This window comes from Lissotriton vulgaris, unplaced genomic scaffold (assembly GCF_964263255.1).
Source record: "Lissotriton vulgaris unplaced genomic scaffold, aLisVul1.2 SCAFFOLD_779, whole genome shotgun sequence".
Classification (NCBI taxonomy): Eukaryota; Metazoa; Chordata; class Amphibia; order Caudata; family Salamandridae; genus Lissotriton; species Lissotriton vulgaris.
In genome coordinates, this window is record NW_028251431.1 from 221,470 (window position 1) to 243,720 (window position 22,251).

At 41.3% G+C, this 22,251-nt stretch overlaps 1 protein-coding gene across 2 annotated transcripts in view; it reads left to right on the forward strand.

Annotated features, from left to right (window-relative positions):
• LOC147662885 (tetratricopeptide repeat protein 39B-like) overlaps nucleotides 1–22,251 on the forward strand; it is a 308,732-nt gene that overhangs the window by 217,865 nt on the left and 68,616 nt on the right. Inside the window, exons 4-5 of one of the 2 annotated variants that reach the window (XM_086950822.1) lie at nucleotides 140–216; nucleotides 13,398–13,442. In XM_086950822.1, the coding sequence (XP_086806948.1) occupies nucleotides 140–216; nucleotides 13,398–13,442 (122 nt within the window). The remainder of the gene's footprint in view (nucleotides 1–139; nucleotides 217–13,397; nucleotides 13,443–22,251) is intronic. The other variant, XM_086950823.1, reaches the window with a different exon arrangement.

Consider the following 22,251-nt stretch of genomic DNA (forward strand, 5'->3'; position numbering starts at 1 on the left):
GCTTGTCGCAATTATGGATTTAGAAAAAAGACTGCCGGGATCTGTTTGCAATTGCTCATGTCAATTACTTTATTCCCCCCCCCCCTTCCCCCCTTAACTGGAGATAATAGTGTTTAACTAATGGATCTTTCCCTTGTAGGTTCAGAAAAAGAAACACAGTCGTTGAATCACTCTCCAATCTTGTCTCCAAGCAGTCAGTGGACCAGTTGTCTGAAGGTAAGTTGCCTCTGCCCTGCACAGTCTGTAAACCGGAAAAAACATTTAATTTACGCATTCTCTTCAAAACATGAGGGTCTTATTTTTGCATCTAGGCAAAGATCAGCTGCATTTCATGTACCTCTGCCTGTCTTAATTGAAGGACTGTTACTGGAGTTACAAGGTACATTCATTGATTTGACCGGAAACTAACACATTTATTTGAAACTTTATATTCCCTTGAACAAGAAACGTGCCTGCTTCCTTAGATATGATTTTTTCTCGTTAGGAGGAAATCATTGTAATGCTGTCTAGTCCCCGATGATATTAAAGCTGTGTGCATTTGTTGAAGGGTAATTTCAGTAACCTCAAAAAACTTTTAAAAGCTTCCGGAGGACATCCAATCTTATAAAGTTATTAAAGTATTAAAAAAAATACAAAAGTACAGTAAAAAAAATACACATACACTTTTTTTTAGACCACGTCTAACACAAAATACGTTTTTGTGGGGGAAAAAGAGGATCCCTCAAAAACTTGTTTGCTGAAAATGCCTCCTGCAGTGCGTTTTAGTGACAGAGACAACGTTTATGAACTTTAATTTCTGAGTTTGCCATATTACCAAATCTTTCCTAGAATAAACTCTTCATACCTGCTACAGAGCTTTGCTACTGTTTTGGTGTAATTGAGCTACATTGAGAATCTGTCTGTAATGTTAGCTGCCTGGCCATAATGGTGATCGCTGAACTTGCATCTCTAATAAACAGACCAATTTAAAATAATTTGCAGAACTGGGAGTCTTTAAGTCAGAAGTAGGACACCGTTCAGTTGGTGGTTCCTATAAAGCTGTATGCAACTGTATTCCAATTTGAATACATTTTCTTTTACAAAACCTTTTTCAGGCAACAGCACTCCACCCTGAATCATTGAATTGAATTTAATTTCATTTTTTAAGATATCAAGAATATTAAGTATCCTTTTCGTTACAGGAAGTTGAACAAAAATGCTTTTGTCCCGGGGTTTTTGCTTGCTCGGATCTTAATCTTAAATAACATAATAAACCACTTCTCGTCTAATTATTTCTGGAAATGTAACATTGCTGTAAAAACGTTGTGCAAAAGGTTACATAATTTGATTGTTTTCAACCTTTCCATTGTGGCTTTAGTGCCAGTTGCTTTGACCATCAGTTCCAAGACATGTTGACGTGTCCTTCACTGTTCCTTCACAGTCCGCTCCACATGGCTGATGGTGAATGAAGCTCCAGCTTCCCATTAGTGTTATCATTTGCTAGCCTGTGGTTTTGGTGCTCCGAGGCAGTAATGTTAAATGGTCACAATATCTCTGATCAAATCATGAATTGCATACACTATAGGAATATGAATGTACCGTGGAACTGGAAGGAGCATGAAGTGTGTAATCAGAGGTATCGGCCCTCAGTCTAATAATAGTAATTCCGTTGGCTCTAGTAACACGAGTCACTGGCCGCATCCCCATTATGAGGTCTACTGTAACTCAATGAATCCGGAATTTTTCACCTAGTCAGTTCACTTGCTGAAAATGATAATAAATTAAGAATAATCCAGAAAATCAAGTGTAGAATTTATTATATGCCTCCTGCAATTTCTGAGAGCAATCCCAGTTTAAAGCTAGTAAAATCCACAGTATTGCCCCTTTGAATGATCTATTCTACCAGGTTTAGTAACTGCAGACGGAGGGGAGTATTGGGACAAAAACCATGACACTTTTAGTGAAGCTCATTATGTGCCCAACTACTCACCTGGGAACATTACTAATGAGGTTTCCGTTAGTGATCACATAACCATCAATCATGCAATGTGCTGTTTTGGCATGAAAACTAAACAACAAATGTCCTGACTGTTGTCCCTTTCCATGAAAAAGGCTCTGGTGAGCATAGTCCCCAGATTAAAGTGTCACAGGTTCTTTATGTAGTTCATCTGAACGGTGTAGCAACACAAGTGTTTTTGTGATAATCACATGTATAAATTGGATCCACTGGAATCCAAAGTCAGCTCTTTCACTGTCAAAACTGTAGCTGGATCCTTGAAAATGTCAAAATACAAATTATAACTTTCATCTGTAACTTTTGACAGTAAACAGTTCGAATAGTCATTCAAGGTCCACTTTAATATTTATTAAAAAAACAATTTATTGATCTAGTTAGAATATTAATACATATAATATAAAGTAACTTTTATAAAGTTAACTTCTACTCTCCAAGTGGTTCCTTTTGTAGCTTAGCAAGCCGCCGCCATGCTGCATGACCAGTGTAGCGTGGCACAACATGCCTTAGATTCCCTCCTTAGGCGAATCGCATGCCCAAACCTAATGATATGGCACTATTTGAAGTAGGCAGGTCGTCAACAGTGCATATTGCAATAAATAAATAGCTGAGCAGCTCTAGTGTGCTTCCTGCCTCTCCTCAGTTATGATCACATTATGTATTGTTTTGATCACCATGGAGTTTCGCCCATAGCTGAGACCCCTCCATTTCTGTGGCGATGACAGTTGTGCATAGTGGGCTATGACAATGGGCAAACTGCATCCATCATGATCACTGTACCGTACATGCAACTTGTGCATGATGGGTATTTAAGTGGAAATGTACACTGTGTACGTACTTAGAGGGGGCTGAAGTGTCTTTAAGTCTGATGCACCAGACTGTCATCAGCCAGAGAGAACAGCTGCAAGAAAAAGCTCCAGAGCTGTGTGGCCAGACACATAGTCCCAGAGCAGCGTTCAGTGTTTGCAAGCATTAAGGATTCTCCTCCCTATGGGACAGAGAGTCTGTCCACTTGCTGAATTCAGTAAACACAAGTGGTTATACAGTGATGTAGGCGCCATCGGTCTTTGCAGGGGGAGGAGTGTATGGGTGGTGATCTACCAGTGGTTGCCTACCCGTGGTCACTGATCAAAGGTTCTCAAAAATAGGTAAATGGACAGCGCAGGTTAATAATGTCTCCCCCAATCTTTGTGTAATCTTATGTGGGATAGCAGGCGCTCAAGGCTTACATGTGGTGAAAGAGGACTCCTAGGAATGGTTGCTGCAGCGTTGTTTCAAGATTAAGACCTGTCCATTGTTAAATAAATGCAGAGCATGTCTTCAGCAATGCCCTCAATAATAACACTAAGGTACTTGCTAAAGCCCTTACGTTGAAAGAAAAAGCTCCTAAATATCAGCAGCACTCATATCCCTCGCAGGTTAGTACACTATTGGAAATAATCTAAAACCCTGCACAGAGTGAAGTGACACACTACCAGAACATCTGACTCAAGAGGCATCAGATACACGCCTGTCAGAGAAGCAGTCACACACTGCCAGAAGCAATATTAAATGCTCCTCCTGGACTAGTTCTGGAGCCTAACCTAAAAATGCTTAGTAAGAGAAACTACAAGCAGGCCTGGCCAGTCTCATTTCATCAGGCAGTAGTTGCAGTCCACAACAGAGACGTGCGTTGACAAAGCCAATATGTGTGGGTTGCATTTTCAATTGTATGCGGCCCTATTGGAATTGCCAATGCTTGTTGGACTTTGTAGTAAAAGATTGCAGTGATTTGCATTACCCATTGGTGTTAACTCCTACATCCTATTGAATTGTTATAATGCTGCCTTATATTTGTCTTTCTATATTTTTTTTCTTGTAATTTCACAAAAAAACACATTTCTTTGCTGAACGTTTTCCACAGTCGGGTAGAAGGACCTAGCAAACCTCTTTCACAAAGTCCTGTGTTTGCAACGATTCCAGAAAATGTTTTCAAAAAGTTGGCCTCCACAGTTGCCAAAATCAAAATGGAGTGTGCAAGCAGTTTTAGAAAGTTTTGATTTGTTCGCTGTTTGATCACTTAACCCTAGACCTATAGTCCGCATTACAAAACCATATATTTGGATTCTTCACACACTTTGGGGTGTGCTGATGTTTGGTGGACTTTCTAGACATGCATAACTACTCGGGAGACAATATTTCAAGTGTCATGACTGTGTTGCACTTTCAAAATGCTGACAATCTGGTAGGTCTTCCTCCCGTAGGAAGACTTGTGTGTGACTGGTGGACCCCAAATATAACCATGTTGAATCTCCTGATTGTAACGGATATGAATCATATAGGCACAAAGAGTATCTATCCACATCTACATGCAACCCATGCTCCCTCCATATCATCCTCTGCATAATTTGTAATCTCTATGTGGATTTACCTTTGGAAGCAACTAAAAGTATTGGAACCAAAAGTTTTAAGGTAACACAAATTGTTTTTTTGTAAAATATGATATATACATGTATAATTGTACTATTGACTTTGTTTCCAGGGCTTTGACTACATTATAATATGTACATTGAGTTCATGAACATTAAATAATAAAATATATAGATTCTATCTACAGTAAGGCACCTAATTTTGCGGTTGCAGACCACATGCCTCTGAATGACTGACCAGGAGATCTCAGGGGGAAATGTAGTTTATGTTTAGCTTAAGAAATTTAGAAATACTTACATTAGTCGGCTGTTGTCTCCTCACATGAACATGCCAAAGGTATGCCCACATTTTCCAGTCTCTGAGTCTTCAGAATATATAGCTACCCAGCAAATACATGCAGACAAGCTGAAGGTTGTTTTAAATGTGCCCCTCCTCGGACAACGCTTTCTGAATCCAAGTTTTGATCTGGGATCAAGCACGGGAGAAGGTTAGATTTAAGGGGTTTTTGGTTTCCCTCTTGACATGGCTCAGTGACCAGGTTGGTGTTGGAGCCATTGCACAAACAGTCTTAGGCATTTCTGGCCTCCCATCTTGCAAGGAGTTCTTAACGTCTGTATCAACTGTGTAACTTGGCTTTTGTCACGCCAGTCTTATCCGTCTCTCATCTTTCTGTCTTTCATCTTCCTGTCTCTCATCTCGCTGTCTGTTATCTATGTGTCTCTCACTTGTTACATCTCTCCTTGACGTTCATTTTGAAATCTGTTTCTCTTATTCTTGTCTCCGATTGCTCTCTCTCGCTCACATCTCTCATCTGAGTCTCACCTACCGGTCTCTGATCTGTGTCCCTAATCTGCTGTACCTCTCCTTGACATTTCTGTTCCTATCTTTCTCTTACTTCTGTAGCTTGGATTTCTCTCTCTTTCACATCTCTCGCAGCTTCCCGTCTATAAACTAAAGATAGTCAAATGACTTCTTGAAGGCGATTCTTGTTTTTTCTTTTTCTTAATGTTATTCTTAAACTTGATCATTTATGTTGTTATTACCTTAATGTCGGTGAATGAACCGCATATCAATGAAGGATTGTACTAAATAAATAAACCTACCCACTACTATTATAATGCGGCTTACAAACTAGCATAATCATTCAGGATTTTTTATATCACAAAATTTTATGCACCAGTGTAGTAAGAGGCACTGTAATTCAGTAATAAGAGACAGGGCTTCTTTTCTTCATCCTTATTTCTAGTATATGGCTTGAGCCCAGACATGCTTCTCACATCTACCATCTTAAACACAAGGAGATGATGGAGAGAGCGCTGAAACTTTTCAGACACTCACCGCCAGTCACAGATCTGGGTTGAATCCATCATCGTTCTTTAGTTCCTTAACTCACTTTAACCAGCCCAGTTCAGACCCAGCCATACGCAAATCAGTCTTCATCCTGTGCCTCATGGGAACAGTCCAGCCTGAGCTTCAAAGCCAGGTCTTCCCTGGTCCGGAAACAAGCATCCCTGGACCGGTTTCGGGATAACACCCCTCATCACCCAGGCTAGCTTGAATCCAGTGGCAAAGTGAGCAAGGGACCCACGTCTGGGCATACCCTGCCAACTTAAGGTAAACAATGCAAACACAAGGAGACGATGGACGGAGCTCTGAAACATTTCAAACACTCACCCCCAGTCACAGATTTGGGTTGAATTCATCATCGTTCTTTAGTTCCTTAACTCACTTTTACCAGCCCAGTGCAGACCCAGCCATATGTAAATCAGTCTTGACCCTGTGCCTCATGAGAACAGTCCAGCCCGAACTGCCAAGCCAGTTCTTCCCTGGGCCGGAAACCACCATCCTGGGACTGGTTTTCGGGTAACACCCCTCATCAGCCAGGCTACCTCACCCAAGATCTGCATGAACTGCCTGTAAACAGATATGCATGAACTCAGGAAAGAACTGCAAAGCATAACACTAAGAGTAAACCAGGCTGAAAATAGAGCCAGCAGAGTCAAAGACCAATCCAATTCTCTACAGAAAAACTACAAACCAACGAAAAAAAGATAACAATCTTTGAAAAAGAAATCACTAACTTGGAAGACAGGAACAGGAGAGTGATCTAAGGATCTTTGGATTTCCTGAACAAAGGGAGAACTAATATGACTGCTATGTGTCTTTCCTAGAAGCCTGGATACCAGAAGTCTTGAAAATTGACTTTAAAAGAGAATTTGAAATTGAAAGGGCCATCATAGTTCCAACCAGATCCTCCCAACACCTTAAAGCACCTTGCCCTATGATTTTTATACTTTTGAGATATGAGCACACTGATAACGTCCTTAACCTAAAAGAGCCATAAAAGCATGGACTTTGAAGGCCTCAAAATTGGCATATCTCAGGACTATGCCAAAGACACAGTATTCCATAGGAAAGGATTCTTGGCTCTAATAAATAGATTGAATACAATGAACTACTTCTTCTCATTCGCAATACCAGAAAAATTAAGAAGAACAGATCGGAACAATCTTTATTTGATTTTTGTGATAACATCATAAAAGCATTCATTTAAGAACATACATACATACACACATACATAAATTAAAAGTGGCTTGGGGAAAAATGTACAAACTAATTACACGATGACACAAGGTTTAATACCTGCAGGTTCAATGTTTTCATTTCAGTTAAAAACAGATGGTTCAAATAAGAATATTTTTTTTGCATTTCACTATACATTTTATAAATGAGGAAATTGGCTTTATAAAATATTAATTATCTATAAATTACAGAACTAGAAATGCTGGTCTGCATTGTCTCAAGCCCATTACTTTTAAAATTGGTAAAGTCCATCTACTTCTCTGGGTTGCGTAAAACTTACAGAATAAAACCACATGATTGTTGATTGCTTGGTCTGTTCGTAAACAAGGACATCTGCTCAGGTCTGTAGCCCAGTCGTTTATTACAGGAAAACTTATCAGATGGTGAAAGACACTGAATCTAAAATGTGTTAATACAAATCTTTCGTAGGTACCTAATGTCAGTTCAAGACAGGGCTGCATTCCAAGAGTGGTCAGCATCAACTGATTAGTCTGTACCGAGGGTTTGATTGCCTCGTCCACAAATCTGTTCTCCTCCCGATGCCTCATACAGAGCTTTTTAAAATCTTTTCTGGACACAGAACTTATGGTACTAGGGTCGTTGTAGTATTCAGGGTAGCCGAGATCATTAGTAAAGTCCTTTATATATGTTATGTTAATAACTTTTATTCAGCGCACAGCTGCCCCAGCGAAGGGGCGTCCTGGCGCCTGATCAAGTACCACAACACAACAAATCGACGCTGGAAAGAGAAGAGATCAGTCAGCAGAGGTGAACAAATGGGTTTTTATAGCACGTCTGAAGAGAGTCAGGCTGTTAAGGGCACGAATATGGACAGGAAGGGAGTTCCATATTTTAGTCAAGGAATATCCTGCCCCCTGTCCAACTTGAGGCTATCTTTTAAAATTTCACAATTCACAGCAGTCTTTACAGAGGTCTAAATGCTGTGCCACAAAAGGACAGGTTGGCATTTTATCAAGTAGGGGATGTATGGAATCCCTAGCTCGGAGTGGCAAATGTAAGTTACCTCCTGGAACTGCCAAAAGAAATTTTAAGAAGGTATTCTCCTCATGCTGGATGGGCTTTGTATCTTGATAGCCCCAGACTCCAGAGCTGTATGTTGCCATACTGACACATTACACCTGATAAATGTGTAGCATCTCAACAGGTGGCCTTCTTCCCAATTTCCTAGCAAAGTTGGCCAGCGCAGCCGTCGATTTCATAAAAAGTAGGCTCCTATTTTTTACTGCTTGGAACTATGTCCCCTTTTGATCAAATAAAATACCTAAGGAGGGAAATGTCTTGGTGAATTCCACCTTCGTGTTACCAATGAACATGTCCCTACATTTGGCACTACCTTTCCCACACTTAATAATAAAGTTTTTAGTCGTGTTTACTTTCAATCTCAGGTTATCAATGTACTCATTGTGTACTGTAAAGGCCCTTTGGAGTCCCAATTGTGTCCTTGCTATCAACACTGCATCATACACATAGAGAATTGCGGGTAGGAGACAGTTGTTTATTTGTGGTGCTCCAGGCACTTTTCCACCATTGTGTTCTAACCCATTGGTATATAGTGTAAATAAGAAAAGTGCCAGGACGCAGCCCTGTCCAACCCCCCTCTCCACATTGAACGGTGCAGTGCATTCGCACTTAACTCCTGACCGGACTCTTGCATTCACGTTCCCATAAATGGATAAGTGGAGCTTCCACCCCCATCTTAGTTAAGATGTTCCACAACTTGTCATGAACCATTTAGTCAAAAGCTGCCATAAGGTCGACCAATGCAAGGTATAGCCTTCCTTGTTTGGACAGCGTTTAAATCCCTAGCAGGATGTTTAGTTTTAGTCCTTGTTCCAATGTGCCCAGCCTCTCCCGAAAGCCAAATTGTACATCTGAAAGGATATTCTTGTCTTCTGCCCAGACTTGCAATCGATTGAGTACAATCCGACCCACCACCTTAGCCAGGGAATCCAGCAAATATATTGGGCAATAGCACGCTAGGTTCTGTCTATCGCTCTTTTTAAATATAGGGACCAATAATGACTCCGACCAAGTCTCTGTGAAACCTGTAGAGTAACATGCCGCTAGTACCTGTGTTAAAATAGGGCCTCATAACGGTATATTTGCTTTAGAAAGGTCTACTGCACTCTGTCTGGGACGGAGGCCTTCCCTCCCTTACTTGCAGTTATTGCGGAGATGACCTCATCTAGGGTAAAACATAGGTCTATCGGATAATTGTCTAAATTACTAGCTCCCTGGTGTATTAATGCATTTGTCGTGTTACTTCCCGCCGCTTCCTGTTTGTACGCCTTTGAAAAATACTCCACCCACTGACGTTCTTCTATGGCAATCTATATGGTTGGTAGATCTTGATCTGAGAGGAATGGGGCGTTTACCACACGCCAAAAGGCCGTGCTATCATTTTTCAGGGTTGCTTCATGTAGCATAACCCAAGCCTTATCTTTTAATTTGGATTTATGTGCTTTAAGGGCCTGATTATATTCCTTTCATGCTTTCCATATTTCACTGCTGTCTCATGTAGGTTTTTGTAATACTTGCTTTAATTTTGAGTAAGCTTTTGTGCAATTTGAATCAAACCATCCGTGGCTGTTCAAGTATGTTTTTTTCTAATTCTAGATCCTCAATGCACTTTTTATTTTAGATGTAATCTGTGCATAGGCTCTTAAAATATGGTCATGGGGGCTAATCTCGTCCAAGCAGAATAAAAAGGATTTTTGACATTTTACCAGAATTTTCTTTGTACATTCTGTGGGTTCTATCTGGGACCACTGCAATGAATAGCCGTTTATTTTATCCAGCTCTGCTTTGGACCATATAATCAGGATTGCCCCAAATACTTTGCACATATTTCAAAAGAGATAAACTGACGCTCAGAGGGAAATGATCGCTCACAGATTCATCGTGAGATCTAAAATTTGTGAGTTGTGCTGCGTATCTACTGGGCAGAATTATATAATTGATTATTGAATTCATACCTCTCCCGTTGAATGTCTGGGTAAAAGGGACTGGGGGGAACAGAGATGGTTAGCAAAAGTTAAACCAAATGAAAACAAAATCTCATTTAAAAGCTCCCCATGTGTTGTGTGGGGAGAGTGGGGGTAAGTGTTATTATCCTCAACTGTGAGACCACAATTTTCCCCTCCACTTAATGGGCACAGAACAATGTTAAAATCACCAAACCATGCAATAAACACATTATTTGTATTATCACAGTGTAGCTTGTTCATGTCTCTACGTAATTCCTTCAGTACTCCCGTTATTCGATCCTTAGGGCCATTGTTGTAAAAAATTAAGCAGTACACAGCAATGATATTTATCCATAAACATGGTCACAATTTGATAGTAACTGTTCGATATTGACAGGGTTATCTTATCTATGTTCAACTTTAGACACAAATATGCTTAGACCTCCATGTACAGAAGGGACTGCAGGAGTATGGAAAGTCTTAGAACCATTAATATGGATACTGTCTACAGCCCAGGTTTCTTCAATTCATTAAATATTACATTTTTCAACAAAGTCAAGCCACACTGGGTTTAGCAATTTTGATCGTAGGCCTGCAACGTTTCAAAATAGAATAGCGATATCTTCCATCATATCATTTTTAGCATTTGAACTTGTGTATAATTCGGTGGCGGCTGATTTTAGATTATGAGCCCTGTCCTTCTCATTGAGCTATCTTGTACCCAGGGAAAGAGGTAAGGTGTTTGGCTTTATAGATATAATACCAGGCAATCTATCGTCCTAGATAAGTTAAACCTTTTTCCTGATTACAACCAGTTTCTGAAATCAGCCTGAGCGCAGCTGCTGCTGGGGTGAGTAGCTCATGCGTCTTGCTATGGGAGTTGTTTGTATCTATGTTGTTTAGTAAATCAATCTCATCTAAAGTAGGGAAAAGGTCAAACCGATTTTTCACTGCTGCTGTATGTATGATAGTAATTTTCGTACGTTTCCATTCTATTGTGTCTCAGGCCCCTATTCAGAGTAGGTTGGTAAAGGTAGCCTAGAGGTAAAACATTAATGCCACAGAACGTTGTATTTTCATTTCCTGCTCTCCAGAGGATAGTCTCCACTAGTTGTGTGGTTTTAAACGTTAAGACTATACAATTCCCTAAGAAGTTCTTGTAGTCTCTATTCAGCCAACTCACTCTTCTAGCCATTTTGAATTCCATTAAGAGTTGCTCCATTGACCTTGTTTGTTCCCATGGCCAGTGCAGCGCCATGTTTCTCCGAGAGTGCCAAGGTTCATGTTCATCGGCCCTCAGTCTTGGAGCATTAGCAAGTATTACTGTGTATGGTGTTACCGCTGGGGGTACATCTAAATGATTTAAGTTAACTTGGGAGTTCATCCGGGGAGGATGGATAGACAAGTTGTGATTGGTTGACTGCATAGAACTATCCTCTGGTATAGTTATAGCATTCATCTTATAAGATTGATTATAATTTTGGGAGTTTGTTGAGAGTTCGCCTTGTGGCTCTTGTTACATAATGCAAACAGTCTTGTATCCCAGGTGTTGCTCGATCTGAAACTCGGTGAATCTCTCTGTTTGTGCTTTCCATTCTGACATCCTTAGTGAATTTGCCCTGACCCGCTTGACTGTGGGGACTTCTAACCTGGTTGACCGTCCTTCCCATTCTGTATTTATTGTTCAGAGTCTCTTCACTCCTAGTGACTCTATCAGTTAAACTGGCTATAGCATCTCTTAAAAATGTATCTAAGTCTACCACTTGGTTAGTTAAATTAACTAGTTCATTGGCGGGTATGGTAGAATTCATTTTTTAGTGAGACCTCTCTTTTTGCCCCTTATCTTGGCAAGTTAATATTTTAATTTGGTTAGTTTGTTTAGTCTTAAAAATAACCTTAAGGACACTGTCTGCGGGCTGGACTTGTAAGTCGTAGATCAATACATGTCCAACTACCAATGGTCTCAGTCAAGTAGGCAAGACAATATTAACTCAGCAATTAGCAAATTACTGGGCCAGGGAGCCTAGAGAGGAGGCCCAGCCCAGCCTCCGCCAAGCTTTGATGGGCGCAAACTGGCCTGCCCTTAGCCAGCCTGCGTTCTGCAGCACGGGAGCCTGAGGCTGCCATTATGCACCCCTGGCGCGGAAAGAATGGCTTTGGCGCCTCTTGGTGGGTTGAATAATGGGTGATGTAGTCCCGGTGAGGCCAAATACTGCCGCTGGTACTAGCGGTGAAGAAAATGCAAAATAAGAATATCAAACGTTTGCAAAGCTTACTATTTCGGAGAACCTAAAGAACTAGAAACATTCCTGGATGACTACAGGCTACAAAAGATGGACATATAGTGTTTATCTCTACATAATTCTAGATGTTACAATTTCTGCCACCCATCCAATTTTTTCAGTCTAGATGCCACCTGGATTGCAACCTAATTCTTCCTTTCCAGACTAACACACTAACCTACGCCTTCTGCACATTGCCAGAGCTCCGTAATATGCACAGTCGTAAGTACTCAAATCACCCTTTTATATTTCTACAATGACTAATGACTAACTTACGAGAGTCTTCCAATTAGCACACTAATCTATATCACCTTCATTTCTACCCACTACTGACTTGTCGCTTAACCCCACTTAATCTCTTCACTAACCCTGTTGTAACGGCCTATACACAAGAATCTGACACTGTTGAATTCTATTTGCATGGATATAACTACTAAAATGGACAGCTAATATGGCTCTATTTCGTCAATACATGTTTAGATCATTAGAACTTTAGACCTTACATGTACAGCCATTGACATTAGAAGTTTATGTTTAATCTATCATCGCATCTATATTGCAGTTATGACAAATAATATCGTGTAGATAAATCCACTAGAGACAAGTTAAGGTTCTATCTGTTATCTTATGCAACTCAATACAGTTATTTTACTGTGGTTTAGACAATATAGGTTTATGATGAATGCGTAATCTCTTCAAAAACCCTACTGTAACAGTCTGTACAAAACAATTTGACAGTGCTAGATTTTTTTCGCATGGCTATAAATACTAAAATTGAAACGTAATATGGCTCCATCTCTGCATTAGTTGTTTAGACCTTACCTGTACAGCCAGTGACTTTAGTACTAGTCAATGACAATAGTAGTTTATTTTAAATGTTTATGTTTGATCTGTCATCATGAATCCACGTTCTGATATTACGGATAAGGCAAATATTGTCTTATAGATGAGTGCTCTAGAGACAGGTTAAGGTTACTATCTGTTATCGTATGTATCTCAATAGAGTTATTCTGCGACACTGTAGTTTAGATAATATGTTTAATGATGAAAGCTTAAGAATGTATAAGAGACAAGTTAATGTTATTATCTGTTCTCTCCTCGCGGTGACTGCTGCTCTCCCTGTTCTCTCTCCCCTATCCTCAGCGGCCGGATCCCGGGGAACATCTAACTACTCCCATCTCACGGAAGGTACTCAGTGGGTGGGTTATGTGTGGGTCAAAGGGTTTTCCTTTCTTCCTATCCCCTTCCGTTATTCCTTTTTTGATCTCCCTCTCCTTGCCCATAAACTATTCTCTCTTCCTGAAGATATCACAATCATACACATCAAACTTCCCACAGCGGTAACTGGCTCACACGCCACCCAATTACCATCTTAGCACTCCACCACCCGTCACAACCACTATACTATAGTAAACCATGAGCTCAACACTATATGTGATCTTAGTGATAAGAGGTGGCCATCATACTTCACATGTCTGCCTGCCAGTAACTATTTGAAATCACTACTTACATTATCTGACCTACTACCATGCTCACCATGTGCTGGTTCGGATCCTTTTAGCCTCAGCCAGGAACCATGAATAATAACTCACTTAAAATACTCTCCGCAGCACAAATGGTATTAACCGCCCAGTAAAATGAAGGGTAGTCCTGGATTACTGCGCTAAACTAAAGGGTAAGATAATTATTTTGCAATAAATAAAATTGGGACACAAAGAATGCAACTCCCTGCGATATCAAGGAATACATCGTTTCTACGCCTCCCCTGCCAATAAGAAGAAAAGTGGGGTCATCACTCTTATAACTAAAAAAGGTAATCTTGAAGTTGTGGAATACACCCATGACAATGACGGCAGATGACTAATCACCAAAGTAAAAAAAATCACAGTTCTTTTTATATTATTAACATTTAGACCCCTACGGCTGACAATCCTTCTAAACAGACAATCATGTGAATTACCAAAGAAAGAGACTTTAACCTCCCTTTGGATGCTGCACTAAATAGAAATTCAACATGAAAATACAGACCCAGTAAATCACATAAACAAACGAGGAACCTATGTAAAACACACTGTCTGAATGACATTTGGCGCTTCCACAATTCAACAGGAAGCAAATTCACATTCTACTCACACCCACACAACACGCGGTCAAGAATAGACTATATTCTGAAAAACAGTGTACTTACCTCAGCTGCCTCCACCCCAACGTTTGAGCCAATACTAATTTCAGATCACGCCTGCATCTCAGTGGACTTCCAAATTGGTCACAGCCCCCCTAACCAGAATCAATGGAGATTGAACAAAAAAGTCCTTGAAGACCAATCGCTTGTTGATCAAATAAAAAGCTTTATTGATAATTTCATCCATGAGAACTACACCAGTGAAATCTCAAAGGAAACCGAATGGGATGACATGAAGGCCAATGAAAAAACAAAAATAACAATGGGTCAAGGAACAGAAGAAGCTATCAAAAAGACTGTGTGTTAGCGATGGGATACAATCTATGAATCCACAGTGTTCATGGTGAAATAATATATGTTCCCATCAGATACCCGTCCTGTACCGCCCTACATCATTTGGGATCCTTCACCCGAAGGAAGTGGAAATGAATCCACTATGGATTAGGTAGATTGCAGCCTAATCGTGCTGAAGGATGCAGTGATGTGTAGAGGAAAATTATATAGTGGTATCAGGGGGTAAAAATAACTAGCAGTGCAAAGAAAAAGAATGCCATGTGTAGCATGTGACTAAGTGAATTAATATTGAGTTGTGGGAGTGGAAAAAATGAATTTAATGGAATCCTACCCACACCCAAGGTTAAAAAACACGCTGCAGAGTAGTGTTACAAATACCTACTCAGGTGTAATCTAGGTCGACATGTTTCTGCAGAGAAAAATAGGTTCACAAGATACCTGTCTGCTTCATCAGGACCTTAAACAGAAAAGTGCTACTGCTGGTAAGTGTATAAAAAGTGATTGTGATCATATCACCCACGCTCTGGGGAATGAGCTCTCCACCTCACCCAGGTGCAGCTCAGGTACAAATGGAGCCCCGCTCTGTCCGTCGGTACTCCTTGCCTCCGTCCCACCGACAGCCTAGACGGAGGCAAGGAGTACCGACGGACAGAGCGGGGCTCCATTTGTACCTGAGCTGCAGCCGGGTGAGGTGGAGAGCTCATTCCCCAGAGCGTGGGTGATATGATCACAATCACTTTTTATACACTTACCAGCAGTAGCACTTTTCTGTTTAAGGTCCTGATGAAGCAGACAGGTATCTTGTGAACCTATTTTTCTCTGCAGAAACATGTCGACCTAGATTACACCTGAGTAGTTATTTGTAACACTACTCTGCACTGTTTTTTAACCTTGGGTGTGGGTAGGATTCCATTAAATTCATTTTTTCCACTCCCACAACCCAATATTAATTCACTTAGTCACATGCTACACATGGCATTCTTTTTCTTTGCACTGCTAGTTATTTTTACCCCCTGATACCACTATATAATTTTCCTCTACACATCACTGCATCCTTCAGCACGATTAGGCTGCAATCTACCTAATCCATAGTGGATTCATTTCCACTTCCTTCGGGTGAAGGATCCCAAATGATGTAGGGCGGTACAGGACGGGTATCTGATGGGAACATATATTTTTTCACCATGAACACTGTGGATTCATAGATTGTATCCCATCGCTAACACACAGTCTTTTTGATAGCTTCTTCTGTTCCTTGACCCATTGTTATTTTTGTTTTTTCATTGTTCTGTAGGGATCATAACAATGCAAGGTCACTAAATATTCCCCTGACACACCCTCCTTATCGTATTGTTATGACATGAAGGCCACCATCAGAAGTGACCTCAATAATATCATGTCTAATATAAATAAGTGCATGAACAAACACATCAATAAGTTAGAAGAATCAATTAAACAATAAGAAAAATAATTCTCAGTTAATAAAAAACAGGAACTCTTACAACAACTTAAATGACTAAACTATGAGTATAACAAGCTGTTAAGTAGCAGGGTGCACACCTGGGTGCAACACAACAAAATTAAAATATTTAAAGAATCCAACAAGGCAGGCTAAGTCCGAGGGAATTACTCAAAATTTAAAGAGAGCCAAAACTATATCCCATCTATTAGAAACAAATTGTAAACAACTGTTAAAGACCCACTAGAAATAGTTAAGGTTTTTTTGAGAATTCTATAATGACGACTGTAACCCTGACAAAATCACAACAGCAGGGGAATGAGAAATACTTGGAGAAAATCCAGCTCCTAGTTTCCTCTCACCCTGACTACATTTCCCTCAACCAACCCTTTTCCCATTCAGTTTACGAAAGCAATACACTTCCTTAAACCTAGTAAGGCATCAGGGCCGGATGACTTTTCAGCCAGCATTTATAAAACCTTTCAAAACTAACTAATTCCTCAATTGGAGTCCCTTTTCATTCACTTTGAGAAAACGTATAAAATCACAAGGAATTAGACGAGGCTGTCTCCCTTCTCCCCTTCTCTATCTCTTAGTCATAGAACCTCTTCATGTCTCCATCAGAACAAACACACTTATAAAAGACATATCTATTGGGAACACTCCCTACAAAGTCTTCACCTATGCTGACAACGTACTTCTATTTTCACAAAAGGACGACAGTGCCATCCTGGCAATCTTTTCTGAAATCAGTTCCTATGTGCTGGTCTCCGGCTTCGTCCTAAACCTTGATTTTTTTCTCTGAATAACATAACTCTTTCGTCCATTGTGAAATATACCATACTACACTGGCAATCCTTGCAGATTGTATACATAGGTCTATACTTTATAAGTACCCTAGAAGACACAAAGAAAATAGATGAAGAGTTCTTCCTCAAGAAAACCAAAGAGATACTCTCAGACTAGTCGTCAAAATTTATGACATGGTGGGGTCGTGCGGAGTGCGGTAAATGAGAATTGTCACAAATAAACTTCATCACGTCCATGCTTTCCATACAACTATCGAACAACTGCTTTAATAACATCAATGTCATGATTTCGGATTTTCTTTGAAACAGAAAAAACAGTAGAATGGTCCTCAAGAAACTAAAAGTAAATAAAGGCTTTGAAGGCCTCCACATCCCCAGCTTTTTTAAATACTAACTTGCCTTTCTAATCAAACAAGCCACTGGGTAGATCCATCCTAAAACTCAAGTTACACCGCTATTGGTTCACATCGAAGAATCACTGGCAAAACCATATGCTTTAATTTCACTGTTAACTTTGAAAACAGTCCCACTACAACACTCCCAGAAAATTCTCAAGGACACTATATCAGCTCTTAGATCACTGGATAAAATTCTCCCGCATAAAGTCCAAAACTCAGACCACACTTCCCTATGGAGCAGCGTGAAAATTAAAGTCAAAGGTACATCCCCACCATGGACATCTTGGTCATCAAACAATATCTTATTCCTCAAAGACCTTGCCCATCAACATACTGTAAACATACTGTAAAATGTTTGAAAAGTTAAAGAACTCTCACAACCGTGGAAACATTGAATTCTATAACTTCCTTAAATTAAATGTTGTGATGAAAAAGAATCCTACTCAACACACTTCCGACCTGCCCAATGTAGCACCCACAATTTATAAGTTCCTGCACTCCTCCAATTCCAACAGAAGAATCACATCCGAAATCCAATCTAAATTGATTGAATCAACCCGTAATCCCACTCTCTCAACCCTAAATGATGTCAAATGGGAAAAGATCTGGACAGAAGATGTGGAGAAGTGTGGCTCACTGGTTAGAAGCGGCAGACCCTGAAGCAGAGATCAGGCAAGGACCAGGGTTCAAGTCCTGATGCGGCAGGGTCTTGGGCTCAATGTCCACGGACTCGATAATTCTCGCCTCAGTGCCTACTCTAATCATGGGTCCCATGCTGCAACTCTGGGCAATAGCTTGCTTAATCTCCACAACGGCCCCAACAACACTGGGATACCTTGCTTCACCTTGGGGGTGCCCAGGAGGGGCATCTCACAGGGAGAGCCAGGAAGGGTTCCACAGCGTTATACAGCGTCGGGCTGCCCCGAGATGGGGCAGCAGTGCGCTTTACAAGTATACTACATTTAAATTTACATATGCCCTCGAAAACAAAATCTCTCCCACTCTTTCATAATGTAAATACTGGATACTACACAGACCACACCGGACCCCTGAGGAACTCTTCAGAGTAGGGCTTCATTTGCTGGAATTGCTAAAACTCAATTGGAACACTTATCCATAGGTTATTCTATTGTGTAAAGTTCTACCATTTCTGAAACAAGATTCAGAAAACCATAAATGCAATCTTCAACGCTCAGATCTCCTTGAATTTCCAGTTAACTTAGGGCCCTGGTTGATTTTTACCACCTTGAAACTAAACCAATCAGACATGTCTCATGGACCTCCTACTAATGCAGACAACATACTTTTAAACAACTAAATTGCTAGACAGCTCAGAAACTATGGAATAGACTAGATGTATATATACAAAAATAAAATCTCCTTCAGATTACAACACTCCCTCATCCCCAACGTTGGCGCTAACTCAACCCCGCTCTCACGTTTAGGCGTTTAGCAACAAATGTCTGCTGTCATATTTCTCTCAGTAATATACCCTTGGCACCTCTCTCTCCTTTTACTATCCCTCTCTCTCTGGGGCCTCTTAAGTCATCCTTCTCCCTACCCCCCAACTCCGCCCATACCCAACCTTCTCCTCCGAGGTTCACCTCCATTAATAATTTCGAAAATACAAATGTGATTTACATCTGTAATCAGCTGATTATATTTTGTTTTACTCTTAAATGTACGCATTCAATGAATAAATCAGGGTACTTGTACAGCGCGACTACTCATCCGCAAGGGTCTCAAGGTGCTGTCGGGGGGCACTGATGGTCCTCCGAAGGCACTGCAGTTCAGTCAGAATAAGGTCTTGAGGTCCTTCCTGAATTGAGGCAGTGGCGGTGATTGCCTGAGGCGTAGAGACAGGATGTTCCAGGTCTTAGCAAAGAGATAGGAGAAGGATCTTCCTCCAGCTGAGGTCTTGCGGATCTGTGGGATGGTGGCAAGGGCCAGCTGGGTGGAGCGGAGGTGTCTCGTGGGTGTGTGGAAGGAGAGGCAATGGTTGCGGTATGCAGGTCCGGCATTGTGGAGGGCTTTGTAGGCATGTGTGAGGAGCTTGAAGGCGATTCTTTCTTTGACTGGGAGCCAGTGGAGGTCACTCAGGTGACCGGTGATGTGGCTGCGGTGGGGGATGTTCACGATGAGTCTGGTGGAGGAGTTCTGGATGTGCTCATGTACCACACGCATTTTCCTCATTAGGATTGTCCAGTACACCTCCCCCTTATTTTTTTGTATCCCCTAAAACTAATACAATGTTTTGAATTCGGTGCATGAATGGGCTAGTTTTAAAATATTTTAAGACTGCATTCAGATTTCAGCATAGCTTCCCAGGCACACCTTCCTAGGTGTCCCCAAGCCCTCTTGATTACCGCCTGGCATTAAACCTGTTCTCCTGCACTTGTAGTTATCTACATTTGGCTATTCCATGGTATGAGCATCATTCATAACCTGCTCTTTATAGAGTTACCGACTCTCCTATCACTTTGCTTTTTTGTTCCCACTCATGTTGATATTTGCCATAAAATATCCTTTTTGTTATTACTATTTCCACTTTGATACAGTTCTTCATTATCCTGAAGACTAAATAACTTATCATATTCTGATTTATTGGTCTTCAATCTGATGCCCCTTTGACACCCGGAAGCCCTGTAGGTTCTGCCCCATGGGTACAAATCCACGTAGTAAACAAATAAAAGAAATGCATATATAGAGAAGAGCAAGGCAATGGATAAACTACTATCCAATAGTAACTGAATATAGTGTTTCTCTTATTATTGGGAACTAGTTGTCCGCTATTTGATTCTTTTTCTTTTTTACCTTTTCAATATTGTAGATAACTCTACCCCAGTGTAGGACAAAGTACTTGTGTAAATATGTGTACGTGCACAGCAGTTTCCTTGGAAAACATTCTTGTAGATATTAATAAAGCCACTCAATAAATTCGATAATGTGCATTGAAGGCATTTTGAACATTATGGGCCCAATTCCGATACCCTCCGGAAAGCCCTCCGTATGGCTTGGATCCGGAGGGCTTTCCGGGCGAAACGTGCCACGGGCGTCCTAGTGATCCAGTACGATGCATCCGTAGGGATACGGACTCGATTCGCTCAGACTTCCATTGAAGTCTATGGGAGCCTGCGTACAGACGCGTACACAGGCTCCTATTGCAGAGAATGGGTGGGTGGGGAAAAGCATACACCCTGTGGTGGGCACCCATGGTGCACCTCCCGTAACCGATTTGGAGGGCCCTGGGTTAAGGGGGCCTGCTACCGCCCCCCGAAGTATGCTTCCCAGAGCTTTTTTGAGTCTGAGCACCGACTCGATCCAGAAAATCGGCGCGTGCATCGTACTTGGTCGCTCGGAAATTGGACCCTTTGTGCTGCACGAGTCTACCATGTTGTAGTCGTCCAGAGGGCTTTACTGATGGGTGCGAGTCGCTCGGAGCGTGAGGCGATATTCACATTGTACTTGTTCACACGTACAGCGGTACAGGTCGTTCGGAAACCTGGGCTACAAATCGGACTCGCTCGCTACGGATCCCGTTCGGAGCCCTTCTCAGCGAGATCGGAATCGGGCCCTATATAGTTATATATGAAACTTCAGATATGTCTAACTTAAGGGTATTAGAATAAATAGAAATTGACATTAATAATGGCAGTTGCACTCTCTAAAAGGTAGGTACACCAGCTTTATTCCTCTTGTCACCTCAACCACACAGCAGCGACTGCCACCTAAGAATTCTCCCCTCAAAAGCATGCCGTACAGAGAACATCACAGTGTTTAACGCAGGGAACATCATGTAGCCGAGCCCCACAATTCCATGACATTGCACACTCCCTTCACAAACAATGATGGGAAGAATAATCCACGTATCTAAGGAATATACTTACAAAATGAATAACCAAACAATAGTAATAACTAGAATTTCCTTAATAATAAAAAAACAGCTACAGTAAGTATTAAACTACTCCAAAGAAAAGAGGGTGCACAGCGTACAAACATCACTATAGGATTGCATTACATAGAATCGACAATAGAGAAAAAAATAGCCAAATATACAGCATATATATATATATATATATATATATATATATATATGCACACAAACCTCCTTCCACAAGAAAAGAAGAGACAGATTCCCAGGAGGACCAGGTAGGAGACGCCTCTTTATTGTAAACTTTGCGAATGCATTTCGGCAGCTTAACTGCCTTCCTCAGCGCCCAAAGCGTCCCGTGAATGAAGCAGCACGCTGTGTGTGAGTTCCTCTCAGAAATGCTAATTGATGCATGTCAGCTCCGCCCTTCTATTGAAGTCCCCACACCTGTGAGCAGTTTCCAGTGTGGCTCGGAACTGCAGGTCCCAGAATGCAGCAGGAATGATGTTTGGAACCACTGTGCAGGGAAATGACTGGATGGCACAGAGTCATTGCGGGCTGGCAGGAGAGGCGCGTGAAGTCTTTAGGAAAGATGAAAGTTCGTCTTACTTTGGAGTTTTCCAACTTGTAGGTGCCTCCTCCGGTCCCCCTTAAACCACCGTAACCACCTCGACCTGAGAGTCTTTGAAGCAGGGGACGAGCTGCAGTGAGCCCTACCCAGCATGGGATTAATAATCCCAAAACTGCTCGCAATCCTCCTTGGCTTCCATGGCGGGTTACCAGCCTGTCCAGCCAACGCTGGCAAAATACACGAACTCGAAGAGTCCAAAGTCCCAGTGGGGCTGGTTTCCCTGTTGCGCGATGGGGGTCTCTGTAAAGCGCCCCTGGGTGGCGCTGGATTGATGCACACAAACCTCCTTCCACAAGAAAAGAAGAGACAGATTCCCAGGAGGACCAGGTAGGAGACGCCTCTTTATTGTAAAC